The following is a 22,315-nucleotide window of genomic DNA, read 5'->3' on the forward strand; positions in this document are numbered from 1 at the left end:
GTTAATATGGTATGAACTTCTTTTTCTATGGCTTAACATTAAATTATTCTATTTGTATCAATGTTTCATTTTTATTTTCAATTAAACTGATCGAGGCTATTTTCAATATGGCAGCGCCCATGGAAGATCTCGTGAACGACAGCATGCAAGAGGATCCTCATGAATTAGGATCTTCAGACATATCCAAACACCAGTCAACAAAATCGAAAGATTTATTGAACATAACTGGTAAATTTATATCTATTGTCAGCTTTTAAATGTTGGTGAAACCTTTAAAAGTCTATCTTAAACGTTTCGCACACCAAACAGCCAACTCTCCGAACTTCTTTCGCACCACGAAGTTTCCGTCCCAATATTAGTTTTGCGTCAAAGGTCAACGCGGTTATAGTCTAGCTGTAACTTTGAGTTCATCACATATTTTGCACCAATCTGTTATGTTCCCCCAGTTGTGTTAGAAAGTTAATACAATCTGTTCCAATGTGGTTCTCTCAATAATAAATAATAATATTTATTCAGACAAAGGATTCAGTACAGTATAGCCCATAGTCCGAATTTTCTGACGATCTTACTACATAGATACGTCAGAACTTCCAACATACAGAAAATGAGCAATTTTTCCGACCCACCCACAAGGCAGCTTGAAAGGCGATATTAACATCAGAACCCTTCGGATTAAGTAGCCCATAGTATCGCATAAGGTTACACAATATTTTCAACATTTTTTTTAATAAATAATGATTAATAAGTAGTATCACATAAATGTTTTTGTGTTATCACAGTTGATAGTTTGCCATTGTATATATATACAATGCAGCTTATTTCCAATGGGGTCCTCGAGTGAAAAGAATCTTAATTTAGAATTTTCATTTTAAAATTTTGCAAAACATAGCCACAAAATTGTCCCGTTTCAGTACCTGATAATGGTGTCAATATGATGGAAAAACTACTTACACTCTTACGAACTAAAAATTACAAAAGGAGTGTAAGTATCAAGTACACTTAAAATATTAGATGGAAACAGTAGTGCAGGTTGAGTTTTTCAAGGGTTGGATCTAGATCCCCCTACCAGCGGGGTCTACTCAACATGCACCACATGTACAGAATCACAGAGAAAACAACATTATAGTGACCAGTGTTTTTTTTAGGGTCGATTTGGGGCCGAATTTCGGCCCCTTCCCCTAGAGAAATTTTGTTGTATTTTCCCAATTTCTTGCTCATATTTTCCTATTCAGAAAATATCCCTTCACATCAATTGGTATAAAGAAATGCTGATCAAAATGTATTTCACATGAAGAAATCTTCAACGCCGATGTTCTCGTTCTATGTTGGTCGCGTTCGATATCGCAAATTCCCGTGGTTTCTGTTTCCGTGTCTGAATTAATCGATGTCGTTTTCCTCATTTTTTTCAAATTGAGCGCGCCACGAAAGTTTGTGTCGATCGAGTGTTTTAATTGCACACGTGTCTCACATATGCTATGACAAGCGCTTGAAAGTTTAAGATCATGTAAACAAGAGCCGCACAACTCGAAGTATTATGTCAAAAGACTGACAAAAAAGGATAGGAAAGGCCTTACGAAAGTGAGTGACTTCTTCAAAAACAACCCGTCAACCAATGAATCATCATCCAACATTGAATCTGTTTTATCAACCGTCCAGACGGAATGTTTACCCGTAGCAACAATCAATGTACATGTAACCCGCGACGAAAGTCTGATATTAACTTTATCGGGGAAAAAAAGAGAAGCAGCGTCGATAGACGAAAATTTAATGCTGCAAAATATGAATCGGCCTTCTCTTGGCTTTATCACAGTAGAGTGACATGTGGCTACATGTGCAAGTACTGAGAATTGTTTGAGAATTGTTTGTTTTGGTGCACATTCGAGTTGTAAGCCATTTGTTACAAATTAAAGGGTGTAAAACTTGGGACACATCCTTCAAGAAAATTGAAAAAACATGACCACTGACCTGGACTGACTTTGGTGGACAAGTTCAAGGGACAAAAACAAGGAAAATGGCCCTTTAGATAGCTATTAAGAATCCTTAGGCCAGATGAATGTTAAAAGTTTAACAGATGAATAAATATTTGGATGTGTTATTGACTTATTATTTATTTATTTTTTGCATTTAAAACCGACAGCAAATTTTCCCATTCGGGGAAAAATACTGCTGTATTTTCCCAATTGAAAAGCTACAGGCCCCTGTAAAAATGGGATGAAAAAATCACTGGTGACTTATTTATAAGATTCATCATTATTAGATGTTAAAAAATTATGTTAAGAATATACATGTATTTAAAATAGACGATTCCATTTATTGATCATAGTTAAAATCTGACTCATCACAGAAAAATCTGAATCATCATAGATATCACAGCCTATAGCTGACATACAGTATTAGGCAATAACTTTGTGATTATAAAAATTAATAAAAATCACAATATGAGCTTAATGGTGGTATTAATGAGCTCTGACTCTTTGAATAGTAACATGTCATATATGATTTTCATCTAGTACAGACAACTGGTGGTTCGGTCATTCCCTCTAGCTACCAATCAGTTATCTGACCAAGATTAGAAAATATGAATAAATGTACAGGTACAGGTTACTTGATATGGTCATAACAAATATTAATTTTGGTAGAAAACATGAAAAGATAGATGTTACATGTAATGCTCATATAGTAAACAAAGAGATCATCAACATCAATTTTTGTCTGAAAGACGAGATGATTTTTTGACACCGAGTTTGAATTTGTGTATATTTTTTTTGATATGATCCAGTAAGGAGTTCCAATCTTTAGCAGCCAAAAAGAAAAAAGTTGATGTTTCTGTCCCTTTGGTGTTTCTAATGGTGAAATTTGAAAATCCGGATCTAGTATTGTATATTCTATTATAATTAGTTTTAGTGAAAAATTCATGCATATACTGAGGGCATTTTTGATTAAAGGTATTAATGCATGATTTAGGCGAAGTTGACTTCAATTTATAATGATGTAACACTGTATTTATATATGGATATTGGATACCCATTTTGTCCACCAAACCCAGATCACTTATTAACATTTACCCCAGGGTCCAACCAACCCCCAGATCACTTATTATCAGGTATTGACCTTTACCCCAGGGTCCACCAAACCCAGATCACTTATTAGCAGGTATTGACATTTACCCCAGGGTCCACCAAACCAAGATCACTTACCCTGGTATTGCATTTACTCGGTAATCCAGGGTCCACCAAACCAAGATCACTTACCCCGGTATTGACATTTAATCCAGGGTCCACCCAAACCATGATCACTTATTGTTGACATTTACCCCAGGGTCCACCACCCCCAGATCACTTATTGACATTTACCCCAGGGTTCACCAAAACCAAAATCACTTATTGACATTTACCCCAGGGTCCATCCCACCCCCAGATTACTTATTGACATTTAACTCCAGGGTTCACCGAAACCAAGATCACTTAAGTTATTGACATTTAACCCAGGGTCCACCCAGCCCCAAGATCACTTACTATTGACATTTAACCCAGGGTCTATCCCAACCCAGGCCCCAGATCACTTATTAGCAGGTATTGACATTTACCCCAGGGTCCACCAAACCAAGATCACTTATTAGTTACCCCTAGGTCCACCCCACCCCCAGATCACTTATTGACATTTAACCCAGGGTCCACCCAAACCATGATCACTTATTAGTTACCCCTAGGTCCACCCCACCCCCAGATCACTTATTGTTGACATTTAACCCAGGGTTCAATGAAACCAAGATCACTTATTGTTGACATTTAACCCAGGGTCCACCCAAACCATGATCACTTATTGTTGACATTTACCCCCAGGTCCACCCCACCCCCAGATCACTTATTGACATTTAACCCAGGGTCCACCCAAACCATGATCACTTATTGTTGACATTTAACCCAGGGTCCACCCAAACCAAGATCACTTATTGTTGACATTTACCCCCAGGTCCACCCCACCCCCAGATCACTTATTGACATTTAACCCAGGGTCCACCCAAACCAAGATCACTTATTGTTGACATTTACCCCCAGGTCCACCCCACCCCCAGATCACTTATTGACATTTAACCCAGGGTCCACCTAACCCCCAGATCACTTATTGACATTTAACCCAGGGTCCACCTAACCCCCAGATCACTTATTGACATTTAACCCAGGGTCCACCCAGCCCCAAGATCACTTATTGACATTTAACCCAGGGTTCATTGAAACCAAGATCACTTATTGTTGACATTTTCCCCAGGGCATGTTCATATATTTTTTCTATCATTTGTATTTCCTTTTTTTCGCTCAGGACATCATGGAATTACAGATCAACTCTTGGTGAATAAGAAGTGTAAGGCATCAAGATCAGCTGGACCAAGGAAAACATTTCGACCACCTCCAAGTTCAAGTGTGTACATATAACTTGATTTGTTATATTCCTGCCATGAAGTAGTTTGAGGCAAATAGTTTACCCTTTGCTAGTACATAAAAATGATTTTAAAGTATTGAAGAGTTCGTTATGTACATAGTAATATATATGATACTGATATTTTGCATGAATGGTCTTTTGGGTGTAAGCATAAAAGCTGTGCAGTCTGTGTGGACATGTTTGGGACTTTGTACTTGGCTCCATTTCTGTCAAAGTAGAAATGGGGGACATAAACATTTCATAAACTATTATAATAATGTGGTGTAGTTTGGAACATGCTTGCATCACCACTACATTGATAACTTATTGTAATTGTTTTTCAAATGTTAATATTACTGTAACACGAGATATGGATATTGAATATTCCTGAGTTTTCTTGATTTCGTCAGCTCTTTGGGATTGCTTACCATTTAAAAAGTGAAAATGTTTCTGTACTTTGATTAATTCCTGTTTTCTTATTTCTAGTTTTATCTGATGTTAAAAGTTTCCTGCCAAAAATAGCAAAGGCAAATGAGGATTTAAGTTCTCTGCTGACAAGGGTACCTGCCAGTATGGTGGACATCGAGAGTGTGTCGGAGGATACACAGAATGTGATAGAGATGGTGAGTATCACTAAGATTTAATCTCTGGACAGGTGTCAGGGATATTGTGGAATCTGTGGACAGAAGTTAAGGGGGTATACTGCTATCCAAAGACAGAAGTTAAGGTGTATACTGCTATCCAATGACAGAGGTTAAGGGGTATACTGCTATCCAATGACAGAAGTTAAGGGGTTATACTGCTATCCAAGACAGAAGTTAAGGGGGTATACTGCTATCCAATGACAGAAGTTAAGGGGGTATACTGCTATCCAATGACAGAAGTTAAGGGGGTATACTGCTATCAGAAGTTAAGGAGTATACTGCTATCCAATGACAGAAGTTAAGGGGTTATACTGTTATCTAATGACAGAAGTTAAGGGGTATACTGCTATCCCATGACAGAAGTTAAGGGGGTATACTGCTATCCAATGACAGAAGTTAAGCGGGTATACTGCTATCCAATGACAGAAGTTAAGGGGTATACTGCTATCCAATGACAGAGGTTAAGGGGTATACTGCTATCCAATGACAGAGGTTAAGGGAGTATACTGCTATCCAATGACAGAAGTTAAGGGGTTATACTGCTATCCAATGACAGAAGTTAAGGGGTTATACTGCTATCCAAAGACAGAAGTAAGGGGTTATACTGCTATCCAATGACTTAAGTTAAGGGGGTATACTGCTATCCAAGACAGAAGTTAAGGGGGTAAACTGCTATCCAATGACAGAGGTTAAGGGGTATACTGCTATCCAATGACAGAAGTTAAGGGGGTATACTGCTATGAAGTTAAGGGGGTATACTGCTATCCAATGACAGAAGTTAAGGGGTATACTGCTATCCAATGACAGGTTAAGGGGGTATACTGCTATCCAATGAATGAAGTTAAGGGGGTATACTGCTAACAAATGACAGAAGTTAAGGAGTATACTGCTATCCAATGACAGAAGTTAAGGGGTATACTGCTATCCAATGACAGAAGTTAAGGGGGTATACTGCTATCTAATGACAGAAGTTAAGGGGTATACTGCTATCCAATGACAGAAGTTAAGGGGGTATACTGCTATCCAATGACAGAAGTTAAGGGGTATACTGCTATCCAATGACTGAAGTTAATGGGGTATACTGCTATCCAATGAGAGAAGTTAAGGGGGTATACTGCTATCCAATGACAGAAGTTAAGGGGTTATACTGCTATCCAATGACAGAAGTTAAGGGGTTATACTGCTATCCAATGACAGAAGTTAAGGGGTTATACTGCTATCCAATGACTTAAGTTAAGGGGGTATACTGCTATCCAAGACAGAAGTTAAGGGGTTATACTGCTATCCAATGACAGAGGTTAAGGGGTATACTGCTATCCAATGACAGAGGTTAAGGGGGTATACTGCTATCCAATGACAGAAGTTAAGGGGTTATACTGCTATCCAATGACAGAAGTAAAGGGGTTATACTGCTATCCAATGACAGAAGTTAAGGGGTTATACTGCTATCCAATGACAGAAGTTAAGGGATATACTGCTATCCAATGACAGAAGTTAAGGGGGTATACTGCTATAAAATTAAGGGGGTATGCTATCCAATGACAGAGGTTAAGGGGTATACTGCTATCCAATGACAGGTTAAGGGGGTAGACTGCTATCCAATGAATGAAGTTAAGGGGGTATACTGCTATCAAATGACAGAAGTTAAGGAGTATACTGCTATCCAATGACAGAAGTTAAGGGGTATACTGCTATCCAATGACAGAAGTTAAGGGGGTATACTGCTATCTAATGACAGAAGTTAAGGGGTATACTGCTATCCAATGACAGAAGTTAAGGGGGTATACTGCTATCCAATGACAGAAGTTAAGCGGGTATACTGCTATCCAATGACAGAAGTTAAGGGGGTATACTGCTATCCAATGACAGAAGTTAAGGGGTTATACTGCTATCCAATGACAGAAGTTAAGGGGGTATACTGCTATCCAATGACTGAAGTTAAGGTGTATACTGCTATCCAATGAGAGAAGTTAAGCGGGTATACTGCTATCCAATGACAGAAGTTAAGGGGTATACTGCTATCCAATGACAGAAGTTAAGGGGTTATACTGCTATCCAATGACAGAAGTTAAGGGGTTATACTGCTATCCAAGACAGAAGTTAAGGGGGTATACTGCTATCCAATGACTGAAGTTAAGGGATATACTGCTATCCAATGACAGAAGTTAAGGGGGTATACTGCTATCTAATGACAGAAGTTAAGGGGGTATACTGCTATCGTGTATCTAATGACAGAAGTTAAGGGGGTATACTGCTATCTAATGACAGAAGTTAAGGGGGTATACTGCTATTGTGTATCTAATGACAGAAGTTAAGGGGGTATACTGCTATCCAATGACAGAAGTTAAGGGGGTATACTGTTATCTAATGACAGAAGTTAAGGGGGTATACTGCTATCCAATGACTGAGGTTAAGGGGGTATACTGCTATCCAATGACTGAAGTTAAGGTGTATACTGCTATCCAATGAGAGAAGTTAAGCGGGTATACTGCTATCCAATGACAGAAGTTAAGGGGTATACTGCTATCCAATGACAGAAGTTAAGGGGTTATACTGCTATCCAATGACAGAAGTTAAGGGGTTATACTGCTATCCAAGACAGAAGTTAAGGGGGTATACTGCTATCCAATGACTGAAGTTAAGGGATATACTGCTATCCAATGACAGAAGTTAAGGGGGTATACTGCTATGAAGTTAAGGGGGTATACTGCTATCCAATGACAGAGGTTAAGGGGTATACTGCTATCCAATGACAGGTTAAGGGGGTATACTGCTATCCAATGAATGAAGTTAAGGGGGTATACTGCTATCAAATGACAGAAGTTAAGGAGTATACTGCTATCCAATGATAGAAGTTAAGGGGTATACTGCTATCCAATGACAGAAGTTAAGGGGGTATACTGCTATCCAATGACAGAAGTTAAGGGGGTATACTGCTATCCAATGACAGAAGTTAAGGGGTATACTGCTATCCAATGACTGAAGTTAAGGGGGTATACTGCTATCCAATGAGAGAAGTTAAGGGGGTATACTGCTATCCAATGACAGAAGTTAAGGGGTTATACTGCTATCCAATGACAGAAGTTAAGGGGTTATACTGCTATCCAATGACAGAAGTTAAGGGGTTATACTGCTTTTCAAATGACAGAAGTTAAGGGGGTATACTGCTATCCAATGACTTAAGTTAAGGGGGTATACTGCTATCCAAGACAGAAGTTAAGGGGTTATACTGCTATCCAATGACAGAGGTTAAGGGGTTATACTGCTATCCAATGACAGAAGTTAAGGGGTTATACTGCTATCCAATGACAGAAGTTAAGGGATATACTGCTATCCAATGACAGAAGTTAAGGGGGTATACTGCTATAAAATTAAGGGGGTATGCTATCCAATGACAGAGGTTAAGGGGTATACTGCTATCCAATGACAGGTTAAGGGGGTAGACTGCTATCCAATGAATGAAGTTAAGGGGGTATACTGCTATCAAATGACAGAAGTTAAGGAGTATACTGCTATCCAATGACAGAAGTTAAGGGGTATACTGCTATCCAATGACAGAAGTTAAGGGGGTATACTGCTATCTAATGACAGAAGTTAAGGGGTATACTGCTATCCAATGACAGAAGTTAAGGGGGTATACTGCTATCCAATGACAGAAGTTAAGCGGGTATACTGCTATCCAATGACAGAAGTTAAGGGGGTATACTGCTATCCAATGACAGAAGTTAAGGGGTTATACTGCTATCCAATGACAGAAGTTAAGGGGGTATACTGCTATCCAATGACAGAAGTTAAGGGGGTATACTGCTATCTAATGACAGAAGTTAAGGGGGTATACTGCTATCGTGTATCTAATGACAGAAGTTAAGGTGGTATACTACTATCTAATGACAGAAGTTAAGGGGGTATACTGCTATCTAATGACAGAAGTTAAGGGGGTATACTGCTATTGTGTATCTAATGACAGAAGTTAAGGGGTATACTGCTATCCAATGACAGAAGTTAAGGGGGTATACTGCTATCCAATGACTGAGGTTAAGGGGGTATACTGCTATCCAATGACTGAAGTTAAGGTGTATACTGCTATCCAATGAGAGAAGTTAAGGGGGTATACTGCTATCCAATGACAGAAGTTAAGGGGTATACTGCTATCCAATGACAGAAGTTAAGGGGTTATACTGCTATCCAATGACAGAAGTTAAGGGGTTATACTGCTATCCAAGACAGAAGTTAAGGGGGTATACTGCTATCCAATGACTGAAGTTAAGGGATATACTGCTATCCAATGACAGAAGTTAAGGGGGTATACTGCTATGAAGTTAAGGGGATATACTGCTATCCAATGACAGAGGTTAAGGGGTATACTGCTATCCAATGACAGGTTAAGGGGGTATACTGCTATCCAATGAATGAAGTTAAGGGGGTATACTGCTATCAAATGACAGAAGTTAAGGAGTATACTGCTATCCAATGACAGAAGTTAAGGGGTATACTGCTATCCAATGACAGAAGTTAAGGGGGTATACTGCTATCTAATGACAGAAGTTAAGGGGTATACTGCTATCCAATGACAGAAGTTAAGGGGGTATACTGCTATCCAATGACAGAAGTTAAGGGGTTATACTGCTATCCAATGACAGAGGTTAAGGGGGTATACTGCTATCCAATGACAGAAGTTAAGGGGTTATACTGCTATCCAATGACAGAAGTTAAGGGTTTATACTGCTATCCAATGACAGAAGTTAAGGGGTTATACTGCTATCCAATGACAGAAGTTAAGGGATATACTGCTATCCAATGACAGAAGTTAAGGGGGTATACTGCTATGAAATTAAGGGGGTATGCTATCCAATGACAGAGGTTAAGGGGTATACTGCTATCCAATGACAGAAGTTAAGGGGTTATACTGCTATCCAATGACAGAAGTTAAGGGGTTATACTGCTATCCAATGACAGAAGTTAAGGGGTTATACTGCTATCCAATGACAGAAGTTAAGGGATATACTGCTATCCAATGACAGAAGTTAAGGGGGTATACTGCTATAAAATTAAGGGGGTATGCTATCCAATGACAGAGGTTAAGGGGTATACTGCTATCCAATGACAGGTTAAGGGGGTAGACTGCTATCCAATGAATGAAGTTAAGGGGGTATACTGCTATCAAATGACAGAAGTTAAGTAGTATACTGCTATCCAATGACAGAAGTTAAGGGGTATACTGCTATCCAATGACAGAAGTTAAGGGGGTATACTGCTATCTAATGACAGAAGTTAAGGGGTATACTGCTATCCAATGACAGAAGTTAAGGGGGTATACTGCTATCCAATGACAGAAGTTAAGCGGGTATACTGCTATCCAATGACAGAAGTTAAGGGGGTATACTGCTATCCAATGACAGAAGTTAAGGGGTTATACTGCTATCCAATGACAGAAGTTAAGGGGGTATACTGCTATCCAATGACAGAAGTTAAGGGGGTATACTGCTATCTAATGACAGAAGTTAAGGGGGTATACTGCTATCGTGTATCTAATGACAGAAGTTAAGGTGGTATACTACTATCTAATGACAGAAGTTAAGGGGGTATACTGCTATCTAATGACAGAAGTTAAGGGGTATACTGCTATCCAATGACAGAAGTAAAGGGGGTATACTGCTATCCAATGACAGAAGTTAAGCGGGTATACTGCTATCCAATGACAGAAGTTAAGGGGTTATACTGCTATCCAATGACAGAAGTTAAGGGGTTATACTGCTATCCAATGACAGAAGTTAAGGGGGTATACTGCTATCCAATGACAGAAGTTAAGGGGGTATACTGCTATCGTGTATCTAATGACAGAAGTTAAGGTGGTATACTACTATCTAATGACAGAAGTTAAGGGGGTATACTGCTATCCAATGACAGAAGTTAAGGGGTTATACTGCTATCCAATGACTGAGGTTAAGGGGGTATACTGCTATCTAATGACAGAAGTTAAGGGGGTATACTGCTATTGTGTATCTAATGACAGAAGTTAAGGGGGTACACTGCTATCTAATGACAGAAGTTAAGGGGGTATACTGCTATTGTGTATCTAATGACAGAAGTTAAGGGGGTATACTGCTATCCAATGACAGAAGTTAAGGGGGTATACTGCTATCCAATGACTGAGGTTAAGGGGGTATACTGCTATCCAATGACTGAAGTTAAGGTGTATACTGCTATCCAATGAGAGGAGTTAAGGGGGTATACTGCTATCCAATGACAGAAGTTAAGGGGTATACTGCTATCCAATGACAGAAGTTAAGGGGTTATACTGCTATCCAATGACAGAAGTTAAGGGGTTATACTGCTATCCAAGACAGAAGTTAAGGGGGTATACTGCTATCCAATGACTGAAGTTAAGGGATATACTGCTATCCGATGACAGAAGTTAAGGGGGTATACTGCTATGAAGTTAAGGGGGTATGCTGCTATCCAATGACAGAGGTTAAGGGGTATACTGCTATCCAATGACAGGTTAAGGGGGTATACTGCTATCCAATGAATGAAGTTAAGGGGGTATACTGCTATCAAATGACAGAAGTTAAGGAGTATACTGCTATCCAATGACAGAAGTTAAGGGGTATACTGCTATCCAATGACAGAAGTTAAGGGGGTATACTGCTATCTAATGACAGAAGTTAAGGGGTATACTGCTATCCAATGACAGAAGTTAAGGGGGTATACTGCTATCCAATGACAGAAGTTAAGGGGTATACTGCTATCCAATGACTGAAGTTAAGGGGGTATACTGCTATCCAATGAGAGAAGTTAAGGGGGTATACTGCTATCCAATGACAGAAGTTAAGGGGTTATACTGCTATCCAATGACAGAAGTTAAGGGGTTATACTGCTATCCAATGACAGAAGTTAAGGGGTTATACTGCTTTTCAAATGACAGAAGTGAAGGGGTTATACTGCTATCCAATGACTTAGGTTAAGGGGGTATACTGCTATCCAAGACAGAAGTTAAGGGGTTATACTGCTATCCAATGACAGAGGTTAAGGGGTATACTGCTATCCAATGACAGAGGTTAAGGGGGTATACTGCTATCCAATGACAGAAGTTAAGGGGTTATACTGCTATCTAATGACAGAAGTTAAGGGGTTATACTGCTATCCAATGACAGAAGTTAAGGGATATACTGCTATCCAATGACAGAAGTTAAGGGGGTATACTGCTATGAAATTAAGGGGGTATGCTATCCAATGACAGAGGTTAAGGGGTATACTGCTATCCAATGACAGGTTAAGGGGGTAGACTGCTATCCAATGAATGAAGTTAAGGGGGTATACTGCTATCAAATGACAGAAGTTAAGGAGTATACTGCTATCCAATGACAGAAGTTAAGGGATATATTGCTATCCAATGACAGAAGTTAAGGGGGTATACTGCTATCTAATGACAGAAGTTAAGGGGTATACTGCTATCCAATGACAGAAGTTAAGGGGGTATACTGCTATCCAATGACAGAAGTTAAGCGGGTATACTGCTATCCAATGACAGAAGTTAAGGGGGTATACTGCTATCCAATGACAGAAGTTAAGGGGTTATACTGCTATCCAATGACAGAAGTTAAGGGGGTATACTGCTATCCAATGACAGAAGTTAAGGGGGTATACTGCTATCTAATGACAGAAGTTAAGGGGGTATACTGCTATCGTGTATCAAATGACAGAAATTAAGGTGGTATACTACTATCTAATGACAGAAGTTAAGGGGGTATACTGCTATCGTGTATCTAATGACAGAAGTTAAGGTGGTATACTGCTATCCAATGACAGAAGTTAAGGGGGTATACTGCTATTGTGTATCTAATGACAGAAGTTAAGGGGGTATACTGCTATCCAATGACAGAAGTTAAGGGGCTATACTGTTATCTAATGACAGAAGTTAAGGGGGTATACTGCTATCCAATGACTGAGGTTAAGGGGGTATACTGCTATCCAATGACTGAAGTTAAGGTGTATACTGCTATCCAATGAGAGAAGTTAAGGGGGTATACTGCTATCCAATGACAGAAGTTAAGGGGTATACTGCTATCCAATGACAGAAGTTAAGGGGTATACTGCTATCCAATGACAGAAGTTAAGGGGGTATACTGCTACCCAGTGACTGAAGTTAAGGGGGTATACTGCTATCTAATGACAGAAGTTAAGGGATATACTGCTATCCAATGACAGAAGTTAAGGGGGTATACTGCTATCTAATGACAGAAGTTAAGGGGGTATACTGCTATCGTGTATCTAATGACAGAAGTTAAGGTGGTATACTACTATCTAATGACAGAAGTTAAGGGGGTATACTGCTATCTAATGACAGAAGTTAAGGGGGTATACTGCTATTGTGTATCTAATGACAGAAGTTAAGGGGGTATACTGCTATCCAATGACAGAAGTTAAGGGGGTATACTGTTATCTAATGACAGAAGTTAAGGGGGTATACTGCTATCCAATGACTGAGGTTAAGGGGGTATACTGCTATCCAATGACTGAAGTTAAGGTGTATACTGCTATCCAATGAGAGAAGTTAAGGGGGTATACTGCTATCCAATGACAGAAGTTAAGGGGTATACTGCTATCCAATGACAGAAGTTAAGGGGTATACTGCTATCCAATGACAGAAGTTAAGGGGGTATACTGCTACCCAGTGACTGAAGTTAAGGGGGTATACTGCTATCTAATGACTGAAGTTAAGGGGGTATACTGCTATTGTGTATCTAATGACAGAAGTTAAGGGGTATACTGCTATCCAATGACAGAAGTTAAGGGGGTATACTGCTACCCAGTGACTGAAGTTAAGGGGGTATACTGCTATCCAATGACAGAAGTTAAGGGGTATACTGCTATCCAATGACAGAAGTTAAGGGGTTATACTGCTATCCAATGACAGAAGTTAAGGTGGTATACTGCTACCCAGTGACTGAAGTTAAGGGGGTATACTGCTATCCAATGACAGAAGTTAAGGGGGTATACTGCTACCCAGTGACTGAAGTTAAGGGGGTATACTGCTATCGTGTATCTAATGACAGAAGTTAAGGTGGTATACTACTATCTAATGACAGAAGTTAAGGGGGTATACTGCTATCTAATGACAGAAGTTAAGGGGTATACTGCTATCCAATGACTGAAGTTAAGGGGGTATACTGCTGTCCAGTGACAGAAATTATATGGTTTGTTGCTATAGTAGTAACATGCTTGCCTTTCACCTAGGAACTGGTGCAGGGTTTTATTCCTTGATCAGACATGAAAAGGTATCGGGATCACCTGCCAAACCATGTCAGATTTCTCTGGGTACTCTTGTTTACTCATACAGTAAGACCCCTCCGATATGGGCCAATAAGAGAGATTATTGATAAACATGTTTTACATTGATTTTAATAAAGTTTATTATCATTATTACATGGTATACAGGAAGCTTTGGGCAGATGTTTGGGAGCATACTGGAATCCATTGACATAAGTTACTGGATAAATTGGAATCTATGAACTAACATTAGGGGTGAACTGGAATTCATGGAAAGAGGATATGTGGTAAACTGGAATCCATAAAAAGAAGTTAAGGGGTAAACTGGAATCCATAAACAGAAGTTAGGGGGTAAACTGAAATTCATGGTCAAAAGTTTCATGTTATTCTGGGGGGGGGGCAGACTATAGGTTTTCTCTCCATCCACATACATAACGCCAAAAGAAAAGATTGTCATGAGCTCTCTAGCAGCTTCACTTTTTCAGAGGAAGTACCATAATTAATATCTCATAAAAGTTTGAGTTTCAGAGTTTTTGGGTCAAGGTCAATGTGACTATTTTCAGGGTGAGTCGATAGGGGACATGTATGGCTTCATCAATACCTAGTATGCTTGTTATTGTAATATTTGTTTTTCTTTACAGAATATTTCCTTAGTGCCCAATTTGGAAAGTGAATCTGATGACTGTGACAGTGATTCTTCTGACGTAGCCTTCGGTGAAGTGACAGAGGAAAACTTAAAAATTGTCAAAACAAACTGCAAAGTGCCAAATGGAATTGTGGAATTAGTCTCGTTATCAGATAATGAAGATGAAAAAACTTGAGTGTATACCAGAGTATGATAAAATACAAGAAATTATTATCATGAACATTTAAGGCTGAGAGGTTGCATAGAGAATGTTCTGTTTAAATGTGATTTGTTTATGCAGATACTTCTTTGAAGACAGATCCTGACATCTGTTGTGGCAGGCCCACATAAACAGTCATCAGGTACACCCATATAAACAGTCATCAGCTATGCCCACATTTTGTCATCAGGCATACCGACATAAATTGTTTTCAGACACTCCCACATAACCAGTTGTCAGACACACTCACAAACAGATGTCAGACATGCCCACATAGTCTTTAGTAGAGCTGTGTATTGCAAGGTCGGTAGCGATACGATTCATATCGTGATACAGGGGTAATGATACAATATGTATCACGATATATAAGAAACATGACCTATCAAATATCTAGTATTCTATTGTACAGTAGTCATGTTTGTGTTTGTGGTATTTCCAGAATATTAGAGTCATTGTCTACATTTGTTACAAAAGTATACATTTTGTCCGTTTCCCACAAAGAGTTTTTGAATTTAGATAATTTGGATTTGAAAGAACTCCCAACAGGCAGCTTTATAAGCTGCTGGAACTGCCTTGTCAGCCATGTAAACTAACATTGGTCAAGGGAAATAACTACACATTTTCAAGTATCTTGATACAGATCAAGGATAGACGATGCATTGATGCACAACTCTGCGATTCAGTACATTGATGCATCGATGAATCGTTACACCATTAGTCTTTAGGCATGCCCACATAAAGTTGTGGGGCATACCCATATAAAATGTCTTCAGACACGCCCACATAAACAGTCATCAGGCATGCCCATATACAGTCATCAGATATGCCCACAAAAAGTCATCGGATATGCCCACATAAACCGTCATCAGACATGCCCACATAAACAGTCATCAGGCATGCATATTGAAGTTGTCAGACATGCTTATATAATTGATGTCAGACATACTTACATGAAAAGTCATGAGTAATGCCCACATAAAGTCATCAGGCACAACCACATCAAGTCTTCAGACATGCCCACATAAACAGTCGTCAGACACAACCACATCAAGTCTTCAGACATGCCCACATAAACAGTCGTCAGGCACAACCACATCAAGTCTTCAGACATGCCCACATAAACAGTCGTCAGGCACGACCACATCAAGTCTTCAGACATGCCCACATAAACAGTCGTCAGACACAACCACATCAAGTCTTCAGACATGCCCACATAAACAGTCGTCAGGCACGACCACATCAAGTCTTCAGACATGCCCACATAAACAGTCTTCGGGCACGACCACATCAAGTCTTCAGACATGCCCACATAAACAGTCGTCGGGCACAACCACATCAAGTCTTCAGACATGCCCACATAAACAGTCGTCAGGCACGACCACATCAAGTCTTCAGACATGCCCACATAAACAGTCGTCGGGCACGACCACATCAAGTCTTCAGACATGCCCACATAAACAGTCGTCGGGCACGACCACATCAAGTCTTCAGACATGCCCACATAAACAGTCGTCAGGCACGACCACATCAAGTGTAGACATGCCCACATAAACAGTCGTCAGGCACGACCACATCAAGTCTTCAGACATGCCCTTGAAAACAGACATCAGACACACCCTCATAAACAGTTGTCAGGCAGTCCTACATAAAGTGTTTGGACATGTCCTCATAAACTGTCGTTGAGCACACCCACATAAACTGTCGTTGAGCACACCCACATAAACTGTCGTTGAGCACACCCACATAAACAGTCTTTAGGCATGCCCACATAAACAGTCTTTAGGCATGCCTACATAAACAGTCGTTGAGCAAACATAATCAGTCGACGAGCATGCCCACGTAAATAGTCTTCAGGCACGCCCACAGTGATCAAATTATGAATACTATATGATCTAATGGTCAATGTCTGTATATAACTGAATTTGTTTTTATCTACAGAAACAGGATTCAGCAAAATAATATTTTGATCTTGATAATAAAATATTATTAAATGTCAAATTATTTGTTATTATATAAATGTATTGATTTTTATAAATTGAATTTAAAAAATATCAGATGTATTGTATTGTTGATTTTGTGTGTTATCTTGTAGCCAACACTCCATGTTACACTCCAGGACCCCTTGGTAGATATAGATGTGTTTAAACCCTGGAAGTTTACATTCAGACATGGTTTCGCAGTAAACAAAATTGCAGCGCCCAGTACAGAGCTTCCCTGTCGACTATGTCATGGCATTTTACCTAAATACAGAGACGTACAAGCTTTCGGAAAACATTTGCAGTGTTTGATCAATTGATAGATGTCATTGCATGATCACATGTCTCATCAAAATGACACAAGCCTCGAGCTCTCTGTGTTTGTAAACATCACCAATGTGGTACTTTGGTAACACCGATTTTGATTGGTCGAAAATTTCATGCATATAGGGTAGTCATTTTGAATCTCCGCTAGAGGTCCAGAACTAACGACTATATCGGCCAAGGGTTCGTGGAATGTAACATAATCAGAAAACTTGGCTAGCGAAGATGGTGTGTTATTGGCTAAATCAAATCATACCATTACTTATTTCCTAAGACTGAATTACAACAAGGTGTTACTACCAGTCATAGGACCAAATTCTCAAAGGTTAAGGTCAAAATAATGAATCAATGACGGACCTTTCTTCTGCACTCAGATTTGCAGCATGACACAGTGGCTTTCAGCAGACACCCAAGGGAGTATAGGCCCTGAGGGAGTGTTGTGTACCCTCAGGTAGTACCTTGGGGCCAGATATCAAATATCAGAAATATCAGTAAGTCCTTTTATAACTGCCAAATATTATTTGAAGAATTAAAGAAATATTTACAAGAAGTTGTTCTTGATTGGTCAAGAATTGATCGCTGAAATGACTGGGATTTTTAATGTTGTCCTGCAGCTTGCTGGGATGAATGCCTAATGGCACGTTCAAATAACAATGACCAAATGAAAGACGTTGGCTCTACATACAGTTCTATACCAACTCTGTGAAAGTTTTCCACTGTTGTCCTCTATACAATGAAACTTAATTGTATGCATGTTAAGACTGTCATAGATCTGTTCACTAATGTTCAAAGTTCAAACCATTGCAATGCTTGTCTAAATAATAACTATTGCATATTCAAATATCAAAATATGTCTCATTTAAGAAGTGCAAACCTACTACTTATAGCCTGTTAGTATTAAAATGTCTACTGAAAGTACACCTACACCTCAGATCAAGTATACATGTACAATTTAATGGAGTACCATCTACTTTTGGTCACATGTTGGTGGCTCTCCGAGGCTTGAAACATCGACTGTTGGAAATTTGTGCATACCTTGGTAACTGCATGTATAGTAGTTTTTTTGTAATTCATGAATAAATAAGTCCGGTCCTTTAGCTGGATCCCAAACTCCTTTGATTAGTTTCTCCCTTCAAAGGATGTAAGTGGTGTGTGGTACATTGATGGTCTGCCGTTTTAAACGTGGTTTGACGTAATGTCAAATAATATCCAGTGTGCAATAGGAGCTCCACACTTAAATTTTAAATAATTAAGTCAAGAAGCAATCAAAGCATTTATTTATGTATTATTTTATTTTTCAAGCAAATTAAGCTTTAAATAAAATATATGAGATGTACATATATATCATCATTGAAACAATCCAAGGCATACAGAACAGAATGTTCACTGTTAATCTAATACAATGTACATATAATTTGGTATTTCTTATCAATTGCACTTGAACACTGTTGGTTTGTGATAATCAATCCCAAACAATGACAACTATTTTATGCCATATGTAATATTTTCCAACTGAATTGCTTGTTTCAACCTTTTCAAATTTCAAATAATCTCTAAGACAATCTTTTTTACTTTGATGGTTTGCTAAAACATTAGTTTTTGATAGTTATGACATGTATAACATGATGTTTCTATAATGTAATAGGAAGGAGTAGCAATAACTACACGTCCAATATTGTGGCTCAAACCGCTTACTTATCACTCTCAAGACCTTACAACTAGGCTATAAGGAATTTCCTCTTCACAAAGCCTCTACCCGAGGACAACCACAACCCAGGTTATTAGCCTCAATGAAGCCTTTCTATTGCCTTTATCATATACTGTACTGGAAGTGGTCCCTTCAACCAAAAAGGCGTAATGAAAAATAAATTGTTTCTGCTGGGGTTTGAATTAGCATTCAAACATATGCGCTACCAGTAGGCTTGGCAGAACAGGCAATTTATATGATAAATGTAATTATTTCAAATATAAATGATAACTGTATTTTTTTTCAAACAAGAATTTCAAGTGATGTGTATTTAATACACAGTGTGTTGTAATAACTTAAGGATAAAGAGAAAACAAAGACAGTAAACACAATGTTAAAGTACAAATGTAATAGCATATATATAAGTACTAATCATAGATCACAGGGACTTGGTACAATTCTTCCAACCTCAGTCTACATATGTACACATATGGACCATTGGGCTGGGAAATTGTGCCAAGTCCCTGTGGTATAAATTGGCAAGATTTAGTTTACAAAGAGAACGTTGTGAGAACAAACCTCGACATATAATCAACTAAATGGAATGATCATATTCACAACCTACACCAATGTCACACCAGATTAAAAGGTAACACAGATCACATCCAATCGTACAGTGAAACAAGTTTATAACCAACGTCGCATTTACAAAAAAAGAATACGGCATTTCTTATCCTCAAAATTCCAGTTATTGCGATCATAAAGAAGAAACTGAAGGTAACCACTTGGTCTTTTAGATGGCTTTCTTTGGGAACCTCACAAGGCCAACGGCGTAGGTCACTGGGGATTAACATGACTTTCCAACTTATGATCCATATAGGTATAATAGCATACCATGATACATTTAAATATATGGACTATGGGTTGGAAATGTGTGTAAGTCCCTACAGATCTACTAGCACATAAATACATGTGCTCTAAATAAAATCAATATCATTTTTCCGGTAGAAACTTTGGTAACCATGAAAATGATATAAACTATGACCATTAGTGAAATATTGTTTTTGTCTTTATAAAAAATAGATGAAATCACAGGACTTTTTTTCTAGACCTGTTTCACCTATAACTTGTTCATCTTATAAAGATATAATCATGTTTTACTGTAGACTTAACTTTGTTTTTAAAGACAACAAAATTTGTCTGGTAAATAGAGCCTTCCACAACAGTCAACAACTCAAATCAATGTCAATATAGTGATAAATGATCAAACTCATTACATGTACACAAATCTGTGATAAACTTGGAATGTAAAGTAACACAATATATTAACTAACACTAAAACTTGTATTAAAAAATACCTTTCAGTGTACTAACTAAAAGCATTAGCAATTATGATGTATGATATTGATGGTGAGGGCAAATCATTACTGGTACATAAAATGTATAACATTTCTAAGTAAATGTGAATGAGATTCTAAATTACATATAAAAGCAAGCAAATCATTCTTACTCATGGCAATGCTTCATCTTAGCTAAAATACAATGTGGATTGTAACAAGCAAAAGCTTGTACCCATAAAACTATTTAAGGCCTTCCTAGAAATTCATCTTTGTCGACATGACTATGACATACTCTGTTAGTGTATTACAATGCTTCGAATTCAATATAATAAAATCAAAAACAGTATCCAGTGAAAATTGAGCAAAAAAAATAAAACATACATCCAATATTTATGTATCTTAATTATAACAATATCAAACAAACAATTATATTGTGGATGTTTACATTTGGACTAGTAAATTGATGTAATCAATATTTCCACCAATTATACGAAAACATTATCGTATAAACATGAAAACTGTTATTGTTTTGAATTTTGAAATGTTGTACAAAACATATACCGGGTATTGTTAATGAATTCCTTAGTAGTGGCTACAATACATAACATATTGTGATAAATAGAATTATCAACAAATGCCATCTTGTTGTCCTAGCTGTCAGAAATCTATCCCCTACTTTTAGTTGAAGGTATAATAATATATAACTCCTCGGCTTACTGCAAGATATATATGGTATATATCATATGTAAAGTTTAAATCGATTTTTAATGGATACTTAATGGATAGCTAAACATAGATATTCCATGCTGGTTGCTACTGTTACTGGAACTTCAGATACCATAAGAGAAGCAGTCTCGGCATCATAGCTATAGATTTGTCACTGGAAAGGCATTCCCAAAATAACAAGAGGCCCAGAGGGCCTGTATCGCTCACCTGGTTTCATGAGATATGAAACAAGAATGATGCTTAAGCATATTTGTCGCTGGTATTGCTATGTCAATATATATCATAAGCATTTTATATGGGTACATGTACATTGGTTTTATTTTAATACTAAAAATGCCAAAAGGTACATTAATCCATGAAATGAAATTGACTTTTGGCGCGACCACATAGGGATGCTACCACACAAATGTGAGTGATATCCATTGATTAGTTTCAGAGAAGATCTTGTTTAGACCAATTGGCCCCTTTTGACCCTGCCCTCTGCCCCCTGGGGGTCAGCTCCTTCCTTTATACAATTTTGAATCCCTACCCCAATTGGATGCTAATAGTCAAATATGAGCTGTTTCAGAGAAGTTGTTCATATCAATTTAGCCAAATTGACCCCTTTTGGCCCAGCCCCTCAGCCTCCTGGGGGTCAGCCCCATCATTTGTACAATTTTGAATCCTTAACCAAAGTGAATGCTACCAGTCACATATTAAAGATATCCATTGCTTATTTTCAGAGAAAAAGTTGTTTATATCAATTTTGCCAAAATAACCCCTTTTGGCCCCGCCTCTTACGTCCCCTGGGGTCAGCCCTGTCATTTGTACAATTTTGAATCCCTACCCTAGGGGGTTGCTACCAGGCAAATATGAGTGATATCCATTGCTTAGTTTCAGAGAAGAAGTTGTTTATGTCAATTTAGCCGAATTGACCCCTTTTGGTCCCGCCCCACAGCCCCCAGGGAGGTAGACCCCACCATTTGTACAATTTTGAAACCCTACCCCAAAGGGATTCTCACAGTCAAAATTGAGCAATATATATTGCTTAGTTTCAGATGAGAAGTTGTTCATATCAATTTAGCCAAATTGACCCCTCTTGGCC

The 22,315-nt window shown here is 38.4% G+C and overlaps 2 protein-coding genes across 2 annotated transcripts; both read left to right on the forward strand.

Moving 5' to 3' along the window:
* Positions 1–113: 113 nt before the first annotated feature.
* On the forward strand, positions 114–17,151 carry LOC117331927 (uncharacterized protein C12orf45 homolog). The gene is made up of 4 exons (XM_033890917.1): positions 114–228; positions 4,321–4,419; positions 4,906–5,042; positions 14,975–17,151. Exons 1-4 carry the CDS (start codon positions 120–122, stop codon positions 15,152–15,154), a joined length of 525 nt encoding a protein of 174 aa, XP_033746808.1. The 5' UTR covers positions 114–119; the 3' UTR covers positions 15,155–17,151.
* Positions 16,139–16,729, forward strand: LOC117331126 (probable GPI-anchored adhesin-like protein PGA18). Its single transcript, XM_033889721.1, has one exon. The coding sequence runs from the start codon at positions 16,139–16,141 to the stop codon at positions 16,727–16,729; it is 591 nt and encodes a 196-aa protein (XP_033745612.1).
* Positions 17,152–22,315: the final 5,164 nt, after the last annotated feature.

This window comes from Pecten maximus, chromosome 7 (genome assembly GCF_902652985.1).
Source record: "Pecten maximus chromosome 7, xPecMax1.1, whole genome shotgun sequence".
Lineage (NCBI taxonomy): Eukaryota > Metazoa > Mollusca > Bivalvia > Pectinida > Pectinidae > Pecten > Pecten maximus.